At 42.2% G+C, this 23,607-nt stretch overlaps 1 protein-coding gene across 8 annotated transcripts in view; it reads left to right on the top strand.

Moving 5' to 3' along the window:
• Window positions 1-23,607, top strand: part of Mrtfb (myocardin related transcription factor B) — a 151,477-nt gene that overhangs the window by 102,129 nt on the left and 25,741 nt on the right. For all 8 annotated transcript variants that reach the window (XR_004770672.1, XM_027424764.2, XM_027424762.2 and 5 more), the window contains 6 exons: window positions 2,915-2,980; window positions 5,013-5,068; window positions 7,361-7,436; window positions 10,106-10,267; window positions 11,788-11,966; window positions 22,509-22,646. Coding sequence is in view for 7 of the 8 variants with exons in the window: in XM_027424764.2 (XP_027280565.1) it covers window positions 2,915-2,980; window positions 5,013-5,068; window positions 7,361-7,436; window positions 10,106-10,267; window positions 11,788-11,966; window positions 22,509-22,646 (677 nt within the window). In the remaining variant the exon portion in view is untranslated. The remainder of the gene's footprint in view (window positions 1-2,914; window positions 2,981-5,012; window positions 5,069-7,360; window positions 7,437-10,105; window positions 10,268-11,787; window positions 11,967-22,508; window positions 22,647-23,607) is intronic.

Below are 23,607 nucleotides of genomic sequence, written 5' to 3'. Positions count from 1 at the left end.
GTCTATGTATTAGATACTATGTATCCCATACTATCCACCTTTGGTTATAGACAGAGGGTGGAAGAGCTAGGCAAATAGCAGACATAACATAACTCATTAGTTCTAAATCTGCCTCCTCTCCAGTCATGTCCTTTCTAATGTCTTTGCTTCAAAATAGTTGTCCCATTAGCAGTTACTGATGCTCCTCCAACAATTCCATACAACAGAGGTACTGTGCCTGTTCTTACTTTTAGGGAATGTTATATGGGGAATATTGAGAGCATCCGTTAAATCATTCCACACCCTTCAGGCGAAATGACCTAGGTTGTGCAGGAGGTTGCTTATTTTAGCCGTAGGAAACTGGGTGAAAGCACAGGATCTGTGTGTGGTTTTTGTTTTAACAATTGGTGGTTGGTGCCTCTTCTCTGTGGTATGAGAAATGTATGTCTGCCCTCTGCTTCTACTCCTGGCACGTGGCTTCTAAAATGGTTTCCTAGGTGGCAGAAGGAGGGGGTGAGTAAGCATCTTCTGTGAGCCTTGGTCTTAGTCCTCAGTTCCTGACACAAAGGCTGCTCAGTGTTGCCAGTGATGAGAACATCTGGGGTATGCTAGATGATAGGCAGCTAGGGTCCCTGTATGGCTTCTGGGTATCCTTAGTTCCAGGAAGGCACAGATAAAGTCAGAAAAAGGATGGAAACCCAGCAGAGGATCCCTCCCTGTGCATCTCTTCCATTGATCTGTTTCTGAATTGTGTCCCTCATAGTAAAGCAGCAGTCATAAATAATGTCCCTTCCTACATTGTATGGAACAGTCGGGCTGATACTCAAGTCTGAGGAGGATGCTGTAGTATGAATAGCCTAAACTAGTGACTAGCTTTTGAAATTGGGAGAGTCCAGGGAGTCATATTTTCACTCTGAGTAATAGGGTCAGATTTGATTGGAATTGTTGGACACCCAGTTGCTGTCCTCAAGAGTGGAGGACAGAAATACCATGAAAGCCTGTGCATTTACAGCAGGAGCGTTGGCCCGAGGAATGCATCAGATGGCATGTGTCCGTTCTGTGTGATAGCCCCACAGCAGCAGATACACTGTGCATGTTGGCCTGAGTGAGTGATTTCAGTCTTGAATAACCCAGGACTGCCCTCCTGTGCTGGTAGGTCCCTGAAGCACCCAGTGTCCAATCAGAAGAGCCTCTGAGAAGCACAAACTTGCTGTGCCTCTTGCCTTGCTGATGGAGTTATGCTGATGTATGTCCTGATGTAAATATACAAAAAGTATAATGTTCAAAGCTTGTCTCATAACTACATATTGTTTTTGTTTTTTTGTTTTGTTTTGTTTTGTTTTGGCGGGGGGAGGGAGGGTATTGTTTCTGTGACCTTTCTTTGAGGATCCCTGGGAAGAAGGGAAAGACACTGCTCAATACTGGAGCTTCTCCCTGACATGGACCCTTTGAGCTCGAGTGACACCTTGACATTTTGTTCTCTCATTCCTTTCTTTGGGATTCTCCCTGCTGTGACCACCTTAAGTACCACCAGGGTTAGCCCCTACATTCCTGAAGAATGCTAGTGTTTGAAGTGTGCGTGCTGTTTAAGCTGCTTTTACTTAGCTTTTGTTCCCTGTGACAGTTTTATGTCAACTGTTTCAGCTCTAAATGCGGTATCAGTGAAACTCTGTGGCCCAAAAACAACCCCATCACATTTCTGTGTTCAGTGCTCACAAGAAGGTGTTCATGAGAGCCATGGAGCAGTTCAGGGCTCTTTGTGCAACCTAAGGCAGGACTCTGCTCAGTAATCCTCACAAGGCCAACACTGTCAGGACTGGTCCCTGAGGCACACAGGGTCTGCTACAAATGGGAGACACCAGTATGCTGCATTCTAAGCCTTTGTTCAGCTGGCTCCTCTCCCTGCCATGAAGAAACATGCATATTTTGTTTTAGCATGTTGGTAACTTTTATGCAGACCCTTAGTCGTCCTAACCATAATTTGAAAATAAAAGCAAAACAACCTAAAATAACTAGAAAAAAGAGTTTCTGTTTTACTTGCTATGTTCTTTTTAAAATAGACTTGTTTTCTAAATTGAATATCTAGTGATGCTAAAAAAAGAATCTCCTTGAGAAATCAGGGGGGATAAATTAATTTTTATTTGGCAAGCTAGATGTCCACATTCCTGAATGTGGTCCTTGTTTCTACCAATTCTCACTGTATTAAACAGTGATACCAGCTGATTATAGGTTTCTCAGGATTTGGAGGGTGAGACTCAGTGTGCATTTATGGGAAGACCATTAAATTCATGACTTAGAAGTTTCTCTTTGGCCTAATTTATATGCATTCAGGCATCACTAAAGCTATTTCTTTTAAATTCTTTCCTGGTAGAGAAGTCCTTCCAAACAAGCCAGTCTTTTCTTAAGGTAAATTGTTGCCATTAACAGAAAAATGTCAAGGAATCCCTTATTATTGCTCCAAATGAGATTTCCTTTGAACAAGTCATAATATATGAGCTAACTATCAGTTAGTTTGCTTGAGTACTTTGTGAAGTATTTAAGTAGGAAATGCTTAGCATTCTTCATAAATTTGAATTAAATAAGCAAAAAATTACTGAGTAAATTCAGAAATCAAGAAGATTCACAAAATAATTTTCTTTCCCACCTTCATGCCAAGTAATGTCTTCTTTCCTCCCTCCTTAAGACAAGACCTCACCCTACATGTAGTTTAGGATATCCTGGAACTCACTATGCAACCTGGCTGGCCTCAGACCTTCAGTGGCCCTCCTGCCTCAGCCTCTTGGGAGCTGGGTTTACAGACATGGTCCACACTCAGCTTCCCAACTGACTTCTGTCTTGTTGGATAATGCAATGAGTGTAATAACAGTGTCCCCTTTGGTATTTTGGGAGTTGGGGTTGTGGCTGCTGATAAACTCAAACTCTTTCCTTCCCACAGTGCTCCAACTGAGGCTGCAACAAAGGAGGACAAGAGAACAGCTAGTGGACCAGGGCATCATGCCACGTAAGCCCAACTCACTGTTGTCTCTGGTGTGTGGGGAGTGATAGGTTTTCCTGAGGAAGGCTTAACTCCTTCCATTCCATTCAGTCATTGTAGTTTCCATAAGGGCTAGGAGAACCCTTAGTACATCTTAAAAACAGAGTTTTAAAAAATGGGCATGAACTTTATACTAATGAAGAATGCCTTTAAGAAACTGTGAAATTCTTTTTTTAAAAGATGTATTTGTGTGTATTATGTGTATGAGTGCTCTACTTGCATCTACTCTACATGCTCTACTGTGGCATGACAGAACAGGACATTAGATCCCATTTCAGATGGTTGTGAGCCACCATGCATTGTTGGGAATTGAACTCAGGAACTCTGGAAGAGCAGCCAATGCTCTTAACCTCGGAGCCATCTCTCCAGTCCCCAATGTGAAGTTCTTACCGCAAGCTTTAATGTCTGTTGGAACCTTAGAGTGGCTGACCTGGTAACTGCTGGTACAACTGAGGTTAGACCTGTAAGAGTAATGTGATGCCACTAACTCATGACCTTCTTCTACCTGAATTTAACTCAAGGTCATTGTCCGTGGTGCTGGGCTATGGTCTACCTAATTACATGCATCTCAGGTTTGCAACTGACAGAATGCTATCTATAGTTAGTTTGGGCTTTCTGGCCTGAGTACACTTGTTTCCTTCAAGAGATTTGTAGGAGTTGATTTTAGGATATGTATCTAAACTGTTTTCTTTACCTTTAACTATCAGCTTTCGAAGTTTTAGAGGGGGGATGGTTGTTTTCTATAGGATTGTTTTTCTGGACTTTGTTTAGAAATTAACTTTTCTAAGAGTTAATTTATTCCACTTTAAAACACTAGAAATTACAGAACAAACATGTTTCCCAGTCCTGTAACTCATTGCTAGCTCAGAAATCATTCATCAGTTAATGAAGATCAGGAATGTTTTTTGTTTGTTTGTATTTTGTTTGTTTTTTAGCAGACGTTTTGTTCATCAGTGAAGCTTTTATAAACTACTTATTGTCAGTCATCTAAATACCCTAAATCCAGCTGGGTGGCCTGAAGCCACCTTGATAATCTGCTAGGCATCTCTGCTGTCATCGTCCTCCCCCAGCCAGTTAATCAGCAGCATCAGATAATGATTCGTAAGGTACTGCTGCTAGGTCAGCCCTGGCTGGTGTGGAGAGCTGGTCCTCAGCCAGGCTGGCAGAGGTAGGCTCCTGAGAGCCTCTGAGGTGTCTCAAGGACCAAACAAGAAGGTTATGCTCAAGACAACCTGCCCAGGGAAGCCTAGAACTATCTCTCCCATTTATTAACCTATGTCCATGGTTCTTACGTGCTACTATTGCAAGGCAATGATGGATGTACACAAATCAAGAGTCTTCAAAGGTGGCAGACTGAAATGTAAATACCACTTCTCCTCGTGCTGAGATTCTAAAATAGAATGCTGATGATTTACTAAGAGTTATCTTGTGTTTGTTGCACTATGGTGTAATAGAAAGAGCATGACCCTTTAAATTTAGAATACTAGATTTAAATCCCACTTTGACCAACATTTAGCTATATGACTTCAGAGACTTGCACACATCGTATCCTGGGGTTCATACCCACCTTGCAGGTTTATTAGGGAAACCAAAAGCAGTCTTAACTGTGCTTTACCACAGAGCCAAGCTGGTTGTGAGTTTTGCATAAATGAGTGCTCTGTGTCCCCATGTTCAAGTTCCAGGGCCAAATGGGCTTTGTCTAGCAGCATATATGGGCACCTAGAACAAAGACCTGTGGATGTCCCTGGGCCTTGGAATGGTCTGACCTGGCACTTACACAGTCATTACACATCAGCTCTGTTTGAAATGTCCACTTACTTTATTAGTGATGTACATAATTTCAGTTAGACAGCATTGAAGCCTTCTTATTTAGAGGGGTCTCATAAAGGAACTGTAAATAAATCAGCACAAATGCATACTGTTGGGGTTAACAGAGTGGTGAGCTAAGATGTGAGCACCTGTTTTATGCTATAGAAACCATTTGTTTTCTTACTAACAGCTTTGAAGAGTCCGGCAGCATTCCATGAGCAGATAAAAAGCCTGGAACGAGCCAGAGTAAGTAATTTCACTTTAAAAAAAATCTTTATTTCTCTGCTGTATCCCAAGCGCCAGTACTCCTAAATATATTGATGTAGAACATATACATTATCTCCAAGATGTGTGGCATATAGAGCATGGATTCTGGAGTAGCTTGATTTTTAGAGACTTATAGAAAGTGAATGACAGTTCAGTTTTGTTCCTTTAAAATCAGTAGCTCCACCAGAAGAGATGGCTCAGTCAGTAGAGTGTTTGTTACAGGGCCAAGTTTAACCTCTAGCCCCATATAAAGCAAGTCTGGGCCTGGCAGTGCACACTTACAGTGATCCCCGCCCCAAGGAGGCTGAGGCTCACTGATTAGCTGAGCTAACCAACTGGGTGAGCTCACCTGACATCACTCTGTCCTCTATAAGCACATGCACACAAATGCACATGTACATGCATTACCCCAACACTCTTCATACACACTCTCACACCCCACACTCTACATGTATATGCTCACACATGTACACATGTGCGTGCATTGCCCCACACACACACACACTCATAAAATAAAAAACAAAGTGAGACAGTAACTATCTTAGTCAGGGTTTCTATTGTTGTGAAGAGACATCATGACCATAGCAACTTTTATAAATATAATTGAGTCTGGCTTACAGTTCAGAGGTTTAGTCCATTGTCATCATGGTGGGACATAGTGACATACAGGCAGACAGTGCTCAAGAAGTAGCTGAGAGTCCTGCTTGATCTACAGGCAACAGGAAGTAGACTGTCACTGGAAATAGCTTGAGCAAAGAAGACCTCAAAGCCCATCTCCACAGTGACACTTGCTTCAAGGCCACACCTACTCCAACAAAGCCACACCTAAAAATGCTACTCCCTTTAAGGGCTATTTTCTTTCAAACCACCACAGTAACTAAGGAGAAATTGAAAAAAGATACCTGACAGTAGCCTCTGTTCTTTTCATGCACATGCTCACACATGTATACATGCACATGTATTAACCCCACATTCTGTATGCACATACTCAACACATGTGTACATGAACTTGCATTACCCCCACACACAGTCTATATGCACATATACATGCATTATCAACCCCACTCTACATGGACATGCTCACACATACACAACATGTGCATGCATTACTCCCCCACACACCCATAAAATAAGAAACAAAATAAAAGTAACTAGTTCCTTTGTTTTCAGGGCTGTGCTGACTAGCTTCTTATTAATTTGACACAAGCTACAATCATCTGAGAAGAGGCATCAGTTGAGAAAATTCCCCCACCAGATTGCAAGCCTATAGGGCATTTACTTGACTGATGACTGTTGCAGGAGGGCCCAGCCCATCACATCTGGGCTGGTGGTCCTGGATTTTATAAGAAAGCAGACTAGGGCAGGACCAGAGTCTAACAGAGAGATTGGGCAAGAGCCTCTGCTGTTTGTTAGCCCTGCAGAGGGACAAGGGTCAAGTGCTTCTGAGGTCATTGGCCAATTTCCCTTCGAGTCTGCGTTTCTGTTCATATGCCTAAGGGTTGAGAACACAGTTAAATACAGACCATGCTACACTCAACTGTGTTCTTTTTCTGTTGTCTTTTTCTTTTTTTTTTTCTGGTTTTGGTCATCCTGGAACTCACTCTATAGACCAGGCCAGCCTAGAACTCACAGAGATCCAAGTTCTGGGATTAAAGGCTTGAGCTACCACCACCCGGCTCAACTGTGTTCTTGAAAATGTGTTCTTTTTTGGCCACATGTCACATGGGTGCTCAGTGCAATTATGCACATACTTTCTGTTTTATCTGGGGGGAAGGAATTCTGTTAACCAGTATGAAAATAAGAATATTATAAAAATTCCTTTATGCTGTCCCCAGAATGCAATAATGAGCTCCTAGACATATTGCTTGAGTGTTGAGTACAGTTTTAGAGAGTGTGAGAACACTGTGGACTCAAATAAAATATATTACTATTTTTAAGAATGTTAGTATCTATGTAAATTTCTCCTTTTCTACAGTATTGGTTTTAAATAAAGGATTAAGTCTTATGTTTACTCAAAGCTCATCTTAAGAAATTGAGCTTTCCTCAGTTTCACCATCAAATTCTATAAAGTAGTTATTTTATACTAATGTACATCAACCCCTGGGTAATACTGAAGGCTACACTGTTGAGGCTGTGTGCTAGGTGATAGTTTCCCTAGGCACTGATGTCTGCTCACTCTCTCAAAGATACAACAAAAATATAATTGATTTTTGGAGAAAATCTAAAACTACAATAAACATAAACAATGTTGTTGTTTTTTTTTCTTTAAAGACTGAAAACTTTCTGAAGCACAAGATCCGGAGTCGCCCCGACCGCTCTGAGCTGGTCAGGATGCATATTTTAGAAGGTAAGGGGTTTATTTCTGCTGGCTTGGCTTCATTTCTTTAAGAAGAAAAGTGAAGTCAGCCTTTTCTGTTTATTCCTATTTTAATACCTTTTTACCCCACGGGCTAACATCCTCCAAATTGGATAGCACCATGAAGACTCAAACTTAACACCTGGGGAACAGTCACTAGATGAGCTGGCTTTTCTATTGTCCTGGAAGGATATTTTTGGCCCATAGGACTTCTCTATCATGAGAGAGATGTGCCATTAAGTCAGTGCATACAATAGTCACACATCTAGCTCCAGATTTTTGACAGCTTGAACCTCATTGATATTTATCTGAAAGATGCCCACATATGTCACTACTACTCTTTGTCACTGCCTACCTATAGTGGTCTTGACCTGACCATCACTGATCACCTATGAGTGATGTAGTTTTAGCCTTTGGAAGCAGAACAATGTCATTCTGAAATTCCTGCAGAATACAGGCTCACATGACTGTTTTTCTAAGGAAGTCATCTTGAAAATCAGCTTCTCCATCAGAAATGTCCAGAGTTCTATTTTTCATATCATCCTGCTTCTCTGACTGACTTACTGAGCAAGACTAGGAGCTTGACCCTTTGAACAGTCTCAAGTGTGACAAGCTTTAAGAAGAGTCTGGAAACACCACAGACATTTAGAGACAGTGGTGGGGCAGAAAGAGCCTGTTCTCTCTGAGCCCAGTGACAGGGTTAGGATGATCTTCACATGCAACATAACAGCAAAGGTGCAGTTCTTCAGGAGTCTGTGCATCCGCTGGCCCGATGCTAGGCACCAAGGGCCCAATAATGAGGAAAGTAAAGCTACCTGCCTTCCTGCATCATGTGCTTCAGGGGCAGAGACAGACAGGCAGCTCTGACTGAGAAAGAACACAGGCAGATAACTGCATTAGAATGTGCTCTGAAAAAGTTCCAAGCACCATACTGGCCTCTGCAGACCTGAAGAGTGTGTTCTCCTATATGTGTCCTTCTCGGTCCCCTGTGGGAGATGGGAGATGTGTGCCTTTCTCCACCATGGGTTGTTTTCTCAAAAGTTCCCTGAACTGAAAACCTTACCAAGAGATTCAGGGTTAGGATAGAGCACTGCAGATCTCAGGAACCATTGACTTCAGCAAGCCCTCCACTAAATAACACAGCAAAGAACAACATGTGTGTGCGTGCATGTATATACAATGCTATATATTTGCTTCTGACTCTAGATGTTGCTAATAGATTTAAAATAAAAAGAAATGCATATAACCATTTTTTATTTTGTTAAAAAAAAGAAGAAGAAAGGAAGGAAGGCCAAGGGGACAGAGAGCCGGCTTAACAATTAAGAGCATGTTGTATTGCTCTTGTAGAGTACACTGTGCAGTTGGAACGCCCATGTCAAGCAGCTCACACCTCCTATAACTCCAGCTCCAAGGGAGCCTTCTTCTAGGCTCCAAGCTACACACATGGTACACATACACACATGCAAGAAAAACATTCATACGTATTTTTAATATAAGAGCATATATTAAACATGCATTCTCAAGTTGAAATCTAAGGAATGAGAAAGAATATATCATCTGTAATTTTTTAATTGCCTTAAAACCATATTTTTTCATTAACCTAATTTAATTGAATTGGATATTTAGCAGGTTAGAGTCTAAATTGTCTTCCAATATTCAACAGAAAAAATTGAGGCTTGGCTTCATGGAGTTAAGGAAGAAGTGAGACAGACAGAAGCACACCAACCTACCAGACTCTGCATACTACTTTGGGAAGATTTTCCTTGCAGATGTACTGCTGCTGTCACTTACGTGGTGTTAATGGGAGAAGGGAGGAAGACTGAAAGCCCACCTACTTTGAGATTCACAGAGGCATTGAAAACAATCAATGTGATTGGCTGGCTGGTCCTATTCTCCCTACACACAGTGTTCTGTACAGTTCTGGGTGCTTCATCTCATAGAGCTCAGAATCAACTCAGAATTGGGGTGATAGTACACCACTTATTTTTAAACAAGCAAAAAACATAGCTCAAGACAATGAGAGGAGATGTTAATGACATATCCCAAATGACAACTGACAGGATGAAGCAGAGGCATTGGGAGAGCTTCAATGGCTTCATGTCTGTTGTAGCAACTATGTCATTTTAAGGGTATGAGCTGTTGTTTCTGGGCACCACAATCTCTGTTCAAAATGAGGTTTCTTTGTTCCAAAATAAGCTCAAATTCTTAATTATGATAACTGACCTGAGATACAATCAACCCAAGTATATTAATCATAGCTCTTCCCACTGAAGAAAGTAAAGAAACTTCTAAGATTTAGTGCCTCCCTTTTGAGGAACTGCCTTTCCAGGGAAGCCAAACAAGAACCATCCTCTTCTAGAGCTCTGAGCCGCATGTGTCTTGATGCTGTCTCTCCTTGGTACCTAGTAAATGTGTTCTACACGAGCCTGACCTCCTGTAAGCAGATTGTGGCAGTTTCCATTTCCACTTCAGTTCATGATCATCCAACCCTGGGGCCTCCATACTGCATAGACAGGTAGCTGCCCCACTCTGAGAGAAACAAAACCTACCACGCTTTCTCAGCAGTCCCTCTCCTTCTAGAGTTTAACCTTCTTCAAGTAGTTTAGTTCAGTAACTTGCCCCGACAGGTGCCATGATTAATGCTATGCTTTGTCTTCCAGAAACGTTTGCGGAGCCGTCTCTGCAGGCCACGCAGATGAAGCTGAAGAGAGCTCGGCTGGCTGATGACCTGAATGAAAAGATTGCACAAAGGCCTGGTCCCATGGAGCTGGTGGAAAAGAATATCCTTCCTGTAGACTCAAGTGTCAAGGAAGCAATTATAGGCAAGAATAACAGTTTCTGTCTTCCATGGGATTTTAAATAAAATGATTTGATTAAAATGTTAGCATCAATCAAGGGCATCATTTTCTTAGTTAAGTAGAAGCTGATAAACATCTATCTTACTGCAATTGTTTTGTTATAGATTAGAAAATAGCCTCTGCTTTCAGTTAGCATGGATTTCCATTTTATGTCAGTGACTTCTGATGTCATCATCACATTTTCTAAGATAAATTACTGTATTGTACCTTTCCATTTCTACTGCTTAATATTTTTAGGCTCTTCATTGTGTCTATTAGAAAGATAATAAGCAAGCAAGAGGGATGGTCCATGGGTTCACTGCACTCTTGAAGAGAAGTGGCATCCATCTATTTCCCCTGCTTTTACACTGGGCTTGTGTTGCTCATTCTGTCCTTGGCACTTGCACCCAGACCTACAAGAGCGCAGCACACTCTCACATACCAAGGCCTTCCTGTGTCATTGTTGTGGTTTTTGTTTCTGGCATAGTTTTTGAAGGGAAACAAATGAAGAATGATACTTATTCAGCACACTTTTGTTTGGGGACGGGATTTTGTTTTTATTTTTATAGTAACTGAAGAAATAGCTAGTACAGCTTTCATAGTCCCAAGGACTCTGATTTAGTGTGAGTTTAAAGCTTAGGTAGTTTGTATCACAAAATTCTGAAACATAGAGTCAACTCTGATTCCAATCATTTGGGAAGATAGCCCAAGCTGTGATGGGCTATCTTCCCAAAGTACAATGTGAGTGTAGGTGGTCTGTTCCGTGGGATGGAAACAGACATGCAGATCCCTATAGCACTCTCACTTTCTCCTCTGCTTCCCCATGTTAACATTTGGGTTCCAGGTCGGGGTTCAATGAACAAGGTGCACACATCTCTTAAAAATGACTCTGTTGCCAGGCATTGGTTGCAAACACCTTTAATCCCAGCACTCGGGAGGCAAAGAGGCAGGCGGATCTCTGTGAGTTCGAGGCCAGCCTTGTCTACAGAGTGAGTTCCAGGACAGCCTCCAAAACAATACAGAGAAACCCTGTCTCAGGGGGGAAAAAAAAAAACTGTTGACTAGGTGCACTCTGCTGCTTACATTTTAAAGTGCCCTACATCCCAGATCATACTCTTCTGTGGTATTCTCCTATGTCATTGAGACCCCTCCCCTCTTGGCCAGTCTACAGAGTAGTGCTTATTCTCTGGCCTCCTGGTCAACTTATACAGAGTCCTGAGCTCTATCCCCTGCACCACAGGAATAAAGGAACAACAAAGCACTCCTGTCTCCTGCCCTTCCTACAAGGGCAAGTTGGACCCAAAGACTTGATGTGACTAGAAGAACATCAAACCCCAAGGAGTACATGACAGAAAGCAGTGTGGCTCCTGCTGGAAGAGCCTTCATTTCTGTAGTAGTGTGGCTCTCCCTGGGAAGAGCCCAGCTTTAAGCCAGCTCCTAAAACTCCCCTTTCTTGGTCAGCTGTGGGGTTCCTCATCCTTAGTTAAGCATGGTTCTCTCTGCAGGTGTGGCGAAGGAGGACTATCCGCACACTCATGGGGAGTTCTCATTTGATGAAGATAGCAGTGATGCTTTGTCTCCAGACCAGCCGGCAAGCCAGGAGTCTCAGGGCTCAGCAGCATCCCCCAGTGAGCCAAAAGTCAGTGCCTCACCACCTCCTGTGACTGCAAACACTCCGGCCCAGGTAAGACCTTCCTAACATTCTTACAGGCTGTGTCAAGACAATATTTTCACCAGAAGAAAAATCTGAAATTACTGACACTTCCTGTGAGCCAAACACTGTACAACTGATTCTCACTTAATAGTTCTGATACACATACACATACAGTAGTCTATTTTTTTTGGTGTGTTTCTAAAATTCTTCTTAGAACATTGACAAATATAAATTGCCAGATACTGAAGTGAGCCTTGTTGTAAGGTCAGCCTGTGTTCACAGGAAACTTAAAAAATTGAAAATACATTTCTTATGTCCTTGTCTTGTGCACATATTCTTGTTAGGTATATGTTTTGAAGCATTATTTCTTCATTACACTCATCACCGTATTCCAAAATAAATGTTCTATTTGGTTGTTTTCTTCAACGAGAATGTTAAAGAATTCTTGACTGTCAATGGCAGACTACATATAGTTGGGTGCAGGAAACTTTGCGAAGGGGGTTAGACAATTTAGTGTGTGTATAGAGGATCAACAACTTAGTGTGTGTATATGTGGAGGGCAGACAACCTAGTCTGTGTGGATATATGTGTGCATGCATGTATGTACCTGTTTCCCAAAAGTGTTCAATAAAGGCTGACTTAGTTAAGCTTTCTTAATGACTGACTGGAAAATCTAGAGGTTTATATTCTTGTATTTAAAAGTGGTCCCATCAGACATGGTGTGGTAGTTTGAATGTAATTGGCCCCTATAAGCTCATAGAGAGTAGCAGTATGTGTGGTTTTGTTGGAGCAAAGGAGGTGTGTCACTGTGGGTGTGGGCTTTGAGGTCTCCTATGGTCAAGCTACATCCAGTATCACAGTTCATCTCTTATTGCTTGTGGATCAAGATACAGAACTCTCAGCCCTTTCTCCAGCACCATGTCTGCTTGAATATGGCCATATCCCACCATGACAATAATGGACTAAACCTCTAAAACTGTAAGCACCCAATTAAATGTTTTCCTTTGTAGGAGTTGCCATGGTTGTGGTGTCTTTTCAGAGGAATAGAAACCCTAAGACAGGTGGCATGGGTAGTGACAGTCCAGATTTTCTGTCCAGGGTCACAGAACAGCAGTGTCTGTGGCTCCCAGTATTGCTAGAACATCACCTAAAGGGAACCTGGAGTTTTGTTTTGTTTTTTCCAAGACCCTGACTATCTAGAAATTTCCTCTGTAGACCAGACTGGCCTTGAACTCAGAGATCTGCCTGCCTCTGCCTCCTGAGTGCTAGAATTTCAGGCATATGCCACCACTGGCAGGCCAAAACTGAGGGTTAAGGAGCATCCCAGACTGCAGTCTGAGCAAATGGTGAGAAGGGAGGCCTGCCTCTACTGTGTTCTCACATATGTGCTTCACCCTGGCTTGAACTTTAAAAATAGGCCCAAAAGAATGTCAAGTATGTAAGTAAATAAACTTTAGAAAAGAGTTTTAGTTAGCCATTTGGGTTACTTTTCTGCTTCTGTCTGAGTAGGTCAAGTTGTGAGACAGCTATTCACATGGCTGTAGGTTTAGTGACAGAATTGTCACCTCCACTCTCTAATCACAGCTTCCTGGGTCTCTGATGATTGATCTTTATTATTAGTGACTAGATTTGGAATCAGGTAAGAGATATAAGCAAGAGAGTGTCTGCTAGAGGTGTTTCCCAGAGAAGCTTAACTGAGGAGAGGACATGCAGGGTGATGCTGCCCACTAGATGGGTCCCACTGAATAAGTCAGGAGGAAGTCAGGCAAGCTCAATCTGTTCTGTTACCAGATGTGTGCAAGTCGCCACCTATTGCCATGCTTCCCCCATCATGATGGACTGTATCTCAAGACTCTGAGCCAGAATACCCCTTCCTCCTTGGCTCCTCCTGATCAGGTGTTTGGTCATAGCAACAAAAAAGTAAGAGCCACAGAGGCTCTACCTGTGAGAGAGATTACCATCCTCTCTGTTGCAGGCCTTTTCTTTGCTCATGAAAGTTGGTCCCTATCCAAGCTTATGTGAGAAGGTTTAACCAGACTTAGCCCTGACAGGCTGACACTGTGAAGCCCTTGGAGGGAGACATGAATGACAGTGCCTGTCAAAGGTTAAGGACAGTGCACACAGAGCCTCAGCTTGCTCCCTGAGTGGACACTGATGTTCACCTGCCTCCAGTGTGGCTGCAGCATTGTGTGTACCTACTCCCCATACCCAGCAGCCAGATCAGTGACAAAGACCTGCTTTAGGGAACTAAACAATCCCCAGAGACAATCAAAATGGCTCCACTGTAGCATCACTTCTCAGGCAGTTTCTAGCGTGCGTGCGTGCGTGAGTGCGTGCATGCGTGGGTGTGTGTGGGTGTGTGTCATAAATTCTCTGTGTTATAGGTTGTGTATTTGTCAGTAAGGAATTGATAATTCTTGCACTTATTCCTCATCTACATGACCCTGGCAACTGAGAACAGGAAGCCTTTAGTAGTATAAGTAACATTGTTCAAGGGTTATTCTGTTTACAGTTTTTAAATTAAATACAGATGCGGGCCTTACATCAGTGAAGTCTAGGATTTTCATATCATCTAGAATTGATAACTTATTTTGACAACTTTTGAATTTTATTGTATTTTTCTAAGTTTTTCTTTCATTGTTTTGAGACAGGGTTTCTCTATGTGTAGCCCTGGCTGTCTTGGAACTCACTCTGTACACCAGGCTGGCCCTGAACTCACAGAGATCCACCTGCCTCTGCCTCCAAGTAGTGGGATTAAAGGCATGTGCCACCACCGCCCAGCTTTTCCAAGTTTTTTTTTTTTTTCTTTTTTATTACCTTTCTCACAGCTGTGAGCAAAGACCTGACAAGAAGCAACTTAAGGAGAAGAAAGGGCTATTTTGGCTCACATTTTGTGAGGATAAAGTCCATCGTGCCAGGAGAGGCATGGCAAAAGAAGTGGCTCTTCACATTGCATCTGCAGTCTGAAATAAGTGACTAGGAGAAAGTGGGCCAGGCTCTTAAAAGCTCTTGGCCCACCATGCCCAGTGACCTACTTCCTCCAGAGAGACTCCACCTCTGAAAAGCTCCAAACACTTCTGCCTACTCAGGATCATGAGTGAGGCTGTACAGGACATTTTGACATTCAAATATATGCATAAAATCTATTAATATTTACTTACCTTAATATCATTACTCTTAAAGTTCCCTTCACGGGAAAGGACCTTAACATAGTGCTCCTCACCAGATACCAAGTTCTGATACAGTAAGATCTTCACTCATCCTACCATAGAAATACAGAATAAACAAGCCCAACAGAACCCACATCTTTACTGATTTACTGAATAAGACACCTTAGGAGATTGGTACGGTCCCGCAAAGGCCTGTGTGTGCCACCTGATGGACTTGGGAGGTGAGTGGATCATGAAGGTACTGAGTTCATCAGTGAATTAGTCATTCAGAAGTTCATAGCCAAATGGGCTATTAGGAAATAGGCTTGGTGGTGGGAGAAGAGCATATCTGCCCCAGCCTCTCTTTCCATCTTTCCTCACCATATTTCTGCCTTGCCTCAGGCCTAATCTCAGCATAGTCACTGAAACCACAAATAAACAATAAAGACCGAACCCAGAGATTCCCAGCTAGGTATTTTTTCATCCTTAGAACTCATTTCAACCCCAAAGATCATAATTGCAAATGGGGTACAATTTGTTTTATGCTTAGGCAACTCATGAATAATGGGAAACCAGAAAATGACAGTTTACATATGTGAGTACAAGGGAGTTACCTCATCCCTTTCATTGCGGACTCTTCTCAGGAATTTCTTAAGCCATTTATTTAATCTCCTCTCATTTTTAAACACCATGATGTTCAACCATAAGCATGATCTGATAGCACCTCTGTGAATTCCCAAAGCCTTGTACTTTGAGAAAGAACTGTTGGCCAGCTGCTCTGCTAAGCTGTTCTTCCATGTCTTTTACCTCTTCCACTCTCCTTTGCTTCCAAGTTACCATGAGGTAACAAGCCGTCTCCTAATAACACTTCTACCACGATTGTCTTGTGCCAAAGTAACAGGGCCTGTGAAACCATGAGCTAAGTAAACCTTTTCCTTTAAGTTAATTATCTCAGGCAATTTGCCATAGTAATAGTATAAATGTTACAGCTTGAAAGGAAAGATATCCTGGCATTTGGTAGCCAAAGAATACCACAAAATCACACTACACAACAAACCTCACACAAAAGATTTATTGGGAGGGAAAAAACCAGGAGCATGGCAGCCTCTGCTTGGACAAGAAACAGCAGAGAACTGAGCAAAAGGCAGGGTTTATATAGAGTTTCTTGTGGGGAATGAAGCTTTCCAGGGTGGGGATTGGTGAGATTTCACATCCAATTGGACTTTTTATTCCTGTAGGGTGGGTAGCTGGGTCTAGCAGTTAAGAATATTCTGTGCGTGGAACCTGACAGTTGGAGGCCTCCAGGGAAAGGACCTGGCCACATGTGTGCCTTGAGGGGCTTACAAATAGCAAGCTAATTTTGAATAATTATAATTGAACCCATAGTTCAATAATATATGAGTAAATATTATTTAAAAAAAACTACTGCAACCTTGATTTATAACTCCCATTTTTATACAGAATTTTATAGTAATCACTATAATTTATAGCAATCTGTGCTCTTGATAGTATGGAAGAGAGCTGGGGATGAGTACACACACTTGTATTCCCACACTCAAGAAGCCAAGACAGACGGATCGATGCCTTCAGGTCTGCCTGGCAAACATGGGATGCATAAAGCAACATCTCTAATATGACTGGAACTGATTTTAAGAACAGCTCTCAGTGTTATTCATGCTTGTCACAGTAACCAAGGACAATGCATTAAGAACGTATGCAAAAAGAGAGAAGGTTGTCAGTTCATCACTCCAAAAAGTCAGCCAAACATGGAAAGACGCATGGAGTTCACAATTTACCAATTCAGTACAAGCCCTAGCAAATCCCAACAGTGATTCCCACTGAAATAACCTAGTAAGGGGCTTGAAAACCAAAACCATCTTGAATTTAAAAGAATATGTTTTCAGCCTCACGGTCTTTTTAAAAAAATGTTATTAATTAAATTGTTTTCTTTGACAATTTCATACATGCATATAATACATTGATTTTAAAACTTATCATGACATCATCAAAATCAGAATAATATGGTGCTAGCATAAAAACAACCACACAGATGAGTGGAATCTTCCAGAACCCACTGATATCAGAGCCTAGAAAAAAATGTCCTCGTGTATATGACAAAGTACTTCTTGACAGAGGCCCAAGGTCACTCAGAGCAGGAAATACAGTGTCACTAAGGAAGCCATATGTCCATACTTAAGAAATAAATCTGTTTATCCTACACAGAATGAGCTCACATGGGAAAGACCTATGTGTGAGCTGTAACACTAGGAAGGTCTTAGGAGACAGCACAGGAGAAATCATCCTGACCTTACATTTTCCTGCTTTCTTGAATGCAAGACCCAAGCAACAAGAGATAATTAGTTCCCATCAAAATTTAAAAGTTTTATACGAAGAATCTTAATAGCAGAATGAAAAGCCAACCCAGAAAGTGGGAGAAAATATTTGAAGAAAGATTGTCTCTGGTATACATAAAGGACAGTCACAAGTAAACAATACTGTTCAAAAATAGGTGCAAAACTTGATTGACATTTCTCCAGAGAAGATATATGTGCTGGCTAATTTTAAGTCAACTTGACATAAACTAAAGTTATTTGAGAGGAGGAACCTCAGTTGAAAAAATGCCCCCATAGGATTGGACTGTAGTCTAACCCATAGGGCATTTTCTTAATTAGTGACTGATGGGGTAGGGCCCAGCCCATTGTTGGAGGTGCCATCCCTGTGCTGGTCCTGGGTTATACAAGAAAGCAGGCTGTGCAAGCCATGAGGAGCAAGCAGAACTCTTCCATGGTCTCTGCATCAGCTCCTGCCTCCAGGATCCTGCCCTGCTTGACTTTCTGTCCTGACTTCCTTCAGTGTTGAGCAGCAATATTAAAATATAAGCCAAATAAACCCTTTCCACCCTAGTTTGCTTTGATCATAGTGTTTCATCACAGCAATAGTAACAAGTGGCCAATAATATGATATGATGATCTCTGGTATATCATAACTGTGTTGTATAGACAATGGAAATGAATGCATTACAACATGTAGCATAAAAAATAAACATAAAACTAAAAGGTGCCATCACATACCCAAAAAAACACCAGGTTCTGGTTAGTATGTGGAGAACTGGAAATCTTATGCATTGTTACTGTACTAACATATGTAGTTGCATAGGCACTGTACAAAATAGTGTCTTAAAAATAGTTTTACCGGGCCAGTGACATGACTCAAGTGAGTAAAGGCATTTGCCACCAAGTCTGATGATGTAAATTCAGTCTCTGAATTAGTGACTGGGAGCTGACTCCCAGATGTTCTCCTTCCTGCACTGGCATGCACACCCACACTCATACATGAAGAAACTAAGTAAATAATGTCTAAGACAGAACTTAACCAGTGACCCAGAAGTTCTGTTTCTGGATGAATGAGTTGAAAGCAGGAAGCGGGTGTTGTGGTACATGTTTATCATCCAGTACTTCACAAGCTGACACAGGATGGTTGCTCTGAGTTCAAGAGCCTGGGACATATAGTAAGACCCTGTCTTTAAATCAAACAAACAAAAGGCTGAAACAGAGAATTAGAACATATATATTCTCTGCAACACATATACCATCATTCACCCTGTTCCTTCAAGCAACATGTCATGGCAAACAGAAAAGCAGCCCCTCTGTGCACAGCATCCTAGTGCAGAAACAAAAGCTGCCCTTGGAAAGAGGGATACTGTACCAGCTACAGAATGAAGAACCTGAGAGTTATAGTAAATGAATGACCGGTCCCAGCGGGACACACACCAGCAAATGAGAATTTTACATGCCTAAACTCAGCATACAAAACATGTTTGGGTTTGTATTCAGCTTGTTCATTGTTTATTTTATCTGTGTGGGAATTGAAAAATCTAAATAGTATTCAAAGAACAGTCATAGCTTGAATTTATTTGCATGTTGCCATCTTCAGCAAGAACTCTTCTGCATCCTGAATTAAAACATGTTTATTAGAGATTGAAAAGCTATAGTATAAAAAGTAAGAGCTTTCCAAAAGGCAACACCTGAGCCTTCGTGTGCAGATAGTAGTCTACAGGGGAGGCAGCTAGAGCCTGCATTGTGAACTTTTCCTGTAGCAATTTCTAGTAAAAGAAATGTTAGTTTTAAGGTTAAGAGTCTCTTTTTCTAACTTATTTTCAAAGTACCTAAATATTTCATATTTTTCTGACATTTTCCTTTGAATGATGTGTGGTGTGTATACACATGTATGTGGAAGCCAGAGGTTGATATTAAATATTATATATGTTGTATGTGTTCATGTGAATGTGTGCATGTAAATGTGTGTGTGTGTGTGTGTGTGTGTGTGTGTGTGTGTGTGTGTGTGTGTGTGTGTAAGCTAGGGAATAGCGTTACCAGTCTTCCTCAGTCACTCTCCACCTTATTTTTTAGAACAGGATCTCTCACAGAGCCTACAGCTCACTTATTTGGCAAGGCTGGCTAGCCAAAGAGCTCCAGGGATCCTCCTGTCTAACCCCAGTGCTGGGATTACAGATGCACACTTCACACCTTGAATTTTCTGCATGGTTGCTAGGGTTCCAAACTCAGGTCCTCATGCTAACACAGCAAGCACTCCACCAGCTGAGCCAGCCCTCAGCCCCCTGATGTTTTCTTTGATTGTGTTATGATGAAAGTGAAGGCACCAGCAATCATGAGCCCTGTATCCTGTGGTGGGAACAGTCATCCTGTGGGATGGGAAATCAAGTCTGTGGCTTCTGTTTCTTCTTTAGGGGAATTAATTCTGAATCATTGAAGTTAGATGTTCACAAAGTGAACACAGGTTTTGGTGTCACTTTAGACACCTGGTATTCTTTCTAAGGCGGTGGCATACTGCTCATATGATGACAAACTAACTGTAGAGCAGAAAGTGTCCTCTGTGACCTGGATGTTTTCAGTCCTTTTAGAAGAACATGGCCATTTCAGAACTCCAGCACCTGGGTTATTTTGGACCACTAGATATGTCCAGTTGCCATTTGGGGAAGACATTTTCGTTTGAGTCCTTGAAGACACATAAGAAGCCTGACAGAATGCCTAGACTCTGGATGCCTCTCCTTTCCACTTGTTTACCTTTCCTTAGGTACAGTGAACAACCACTGTATTTCAGCGCACTTAGTCTTATGGTTACTCGGCACAGCAGTCACATTGAAGTACAAATAGTGAGAAGACAGCATTTGTAGTAGAGGCCGAAGGAGGCACAGCCTAGGAATGAAGGCAAGAAGACGTCCTCACAAGCAACCCCAAGCTGCTGCATCTGTACTTCCAGATGGTCCTTCAAGTGGTTAACACTTCACTCACTCTCAAACATGTCATGACTGCCTGAGCTGGTCAGACAGCTCACCAGGTGGTATGCTTTTGTAGGGAGATAATGTGTAATTCAGAATTCCAAGCATTTGATTCTATTTCATATAGCAGTTATGCAAGCACCCAAGAGTATATTCTCTGTGAGACCACCCACAAGTAAGTAAATCTGTCCCCAAAGTATGCCAGGTGAAAGGACCACTAATAGCATAAGGCCACGTCCCATAACGAACTGCCACCTTTCATTTGATGTGTGATACTTGGCTGGCCACAGTTTTCTCAGAGTCAGACATCCAGGGTGTTGGAGAACAGAGTCTGGAACATGAGATGCATCCTTAGCCTTCATTGCTGGATGAAATGAAGCTGACCACAGCCATCTTTACCAAGTCTCATGCATGGTCTTATGTTAATAATCTCAAGCTGAAATGAGTAGCAGGAGCTGCCCTCAGAGAGAGCGAGCCCTGGACTTGTACAGCCGCACACTCACTCACACAGGCACAGCTGGGCTTGAGAATGTGAATTTACTGAGGGAAGCCACAAGAATGTTATTCATCAATTAAACAGATGTTTATTGAGTATACACACCAGGCTTCATATTTCTTGTTGCTAATAGCACTCCAAGTTTTCAGGTTGTTTATCTTAAGGAAGGGAAATGTAATTTGTTATTTTAAATACTTCCACAAAAGGACTGATTTTGATTGTTTCTATGATGCATTTGAGGGTTGTTCAAGGAACTGAAGGGGATTGGATGTCTTTCCTGAAGAAAAGCTGGTAGTAAGGAAACAGAAGTGAGAACTCTGGTGATGGGCATGTCACATACTTGGAGTAGATTACTTGTAAGAAGTAGTAAGATCTTCTGTAGCTGCTTCTGCCCCCATGTCCACCCTGGCTCCTCAGAAAGGACAAAGCCCCTGTAAGAGAAGCTCCAATGTGCAAGGAGACAGTCTCCTGGAAACACATTCTTCAGCTTCCCTTTTAAAAGATACTGGGGGCCGGGTGGTGATGGCACACGCCTTTAATCCCAGCACTCAGGAGGCAGAGGCAAGTGGATCTCTGAGTTCGAGACCAGCCTGGTCTACAAGAGCAAGTTCCAGGACAGCCTCCAAAGCCACAGAGAAACCCTGACTTGAAACACCCCCCCCAAAAAAAAAAAGAAAAAGAAATAAAAATAAAAGATACAGGGGAATGTGATGGCCCTAACTTGGGCGAGCTGCTGGCGTAAAGCTCACACGTGGCAGTGGGGCTCAGGCAGCTTTTGGTGGAAAGATCTATCGCAACAGGAATGTGGTCAGTTAGCATTGGCTTGGAAACAGAGTATGAGGTGTACAGTACATTGAAGACCCCTGGGGATGGCATGATCCTCCTCTGAGATGCTGCCAACCACAGCCAGGGGTGAGTATGGTGCAGGTCCATGCTCTGAAAGGCCAAACCCGACATGTGAATCAGCCAGGGTTCGTATAACCTATCAAGAAAGGTTTAAAAATGCATTGTTTTGAGTGTTTTTATGAGTTGGTTTTTGTTGTTGTTCTTACTGTTTTGTTTTTACCAAAAATAAGGATGTTTCTGACCATACTTCTAAAGGGAGTGGGGGGTACAACACACACACATCCATATGCCAGTCCATCCTTAGTTTCTGCTGCCCACTGCTATTGAGGTAAGCCTAAGTAACCAGATTCAGCCTGTAATTCCCTCTGGATCTCAGGCACAATAGTGTCTTTTTCTTGGTTTCATTTTTAGACATTTTTTTATATTTGTAAGTCTTTATACATTTTTAATTAAAATAGAACTATGTCGCTTACCCATCTCTTTCTTCCCTCTAGCACCTCCCAGGTTTCTTCCTCCAGACCCTTCCCATTACCCCCCACTCTCAAATTGATGGATTCTTTTTCTTTGTTCATATTGCATATATGTATATGTGTATGTATGTGTGCGTAAATGTAAAAATACAACCTGCTGAGTGTTTTGTATGAATATGGTTTGGGACCAACCACTTTGTATTGGTTAATCAGTAAGGATGCTTTCTGTAAAATGAGTTCATTCCCTTGTAGTTCCAGTCCTCTCACAGTCACTGATCTCATGGCCTTGTGTCTTTCTGCCTTTTGCACCAGTTTACCTCAGTGTCCCCAGCAGTTCCTGAATTCTTGAAAACCCCTCTAACTTCGGACCAGCCTCCCACGAGATCTACAGCTCCCATCCTCTCCACAAACACTGTGTCCTCAGCAAAGTCTGCCCCAACGCTGGTGAAGGTAAGTGCCCAGAGCATAGCACTGAAGAGCTCCACTCAGTGGCTGGGGCCTCAGTATCAAGCCTGTGGACACAAGACAGAGGCATGTGTCTTGAGTTCCAACAACCTTGAAAACAAAACTGCAATGCCTCCTAGGTTGGATCAGCACATGACCTGTCCTCGCAGTAACAGAATGACATGGAACTTGGCTTGTATGAAGTGCTGACTGTGTAGCATCGCAGGGATGTCTTTCATGACAGCTAGCTTTGCACTCTTTGCACAAGGTGAAGCTCTGTTGCATCCAGATGAGAGTCTGTGCTGCTCTGTCAGAGGCTTGAGAGGATCCTTCAGTTGAGTCATTTTGGTCAGAAGCAGCTTGGCATGGTCTCAGATACGCCTCCTGTTCCTGGCACTATTCCCCAAAGTGCACTTGGTTGAAATAATTCAGAGTAAATCCCAAGGAATGAGGGAAAAAAAACCTTAAATATGCAGTACATTTTTAAGGTTCTTAAAATCCTATTTATAATTCCTAAATAAAATTATGGGGAAAACAGCAATAAGGAATAGTCAAACCATCTCATTTGTGGCTTTTTCTAAAACTGGCAAAGTTCATATCTCAAGCCTCTTGAACTAAATAGGGCATTAGTGTTAGCTAACCTCTTGTCACCATGCAGAGACTGACCTTCAAATAAGTTAAGAAGTGGTGTGGCTAAAAAGACCCAATCTCCCAAGTTCTACTCCAGCCTTTTTCTGCAGCCTTTTTCTGCTCTGAAGGTTGTGGCAGCATTCAGTTATAAGGCTAAAGATGTCTGAGCCAGTGGGACTCTAATTTCGGAACATCTTTCCCCAGCTTAGCACCAAAAGCAGCAGTGTCAACAAAGTCACCTCCTAATGTGTCCTGCAGTATCTCCTCCACATCCACCCCACCAGTGTCCACCCCACTTCCCTCAATGGCACAGAGGACCAGGATACCAGCCTGTCCT

The sequence above is a fragment of the Cricetulus griseus genome, chromosome 7 (assembly GCF_003668045.3).
Source record: "Cricetulus griseus strain 17A/GY chromosome 7, alternate assembly CriGri-PICRH-1.0, whole genome shotgun sequence".
In the NCBI taxonomy this organism is placed as follows: Eukaryota; Metazoa; Chordata; class Mammalia; order Rodentia; family Cricetidae; genus Cricetulus; species Cricetulus griseus.
This window is presented reverse-complemented; position numbering and strand designations above follow the sequence as displayed.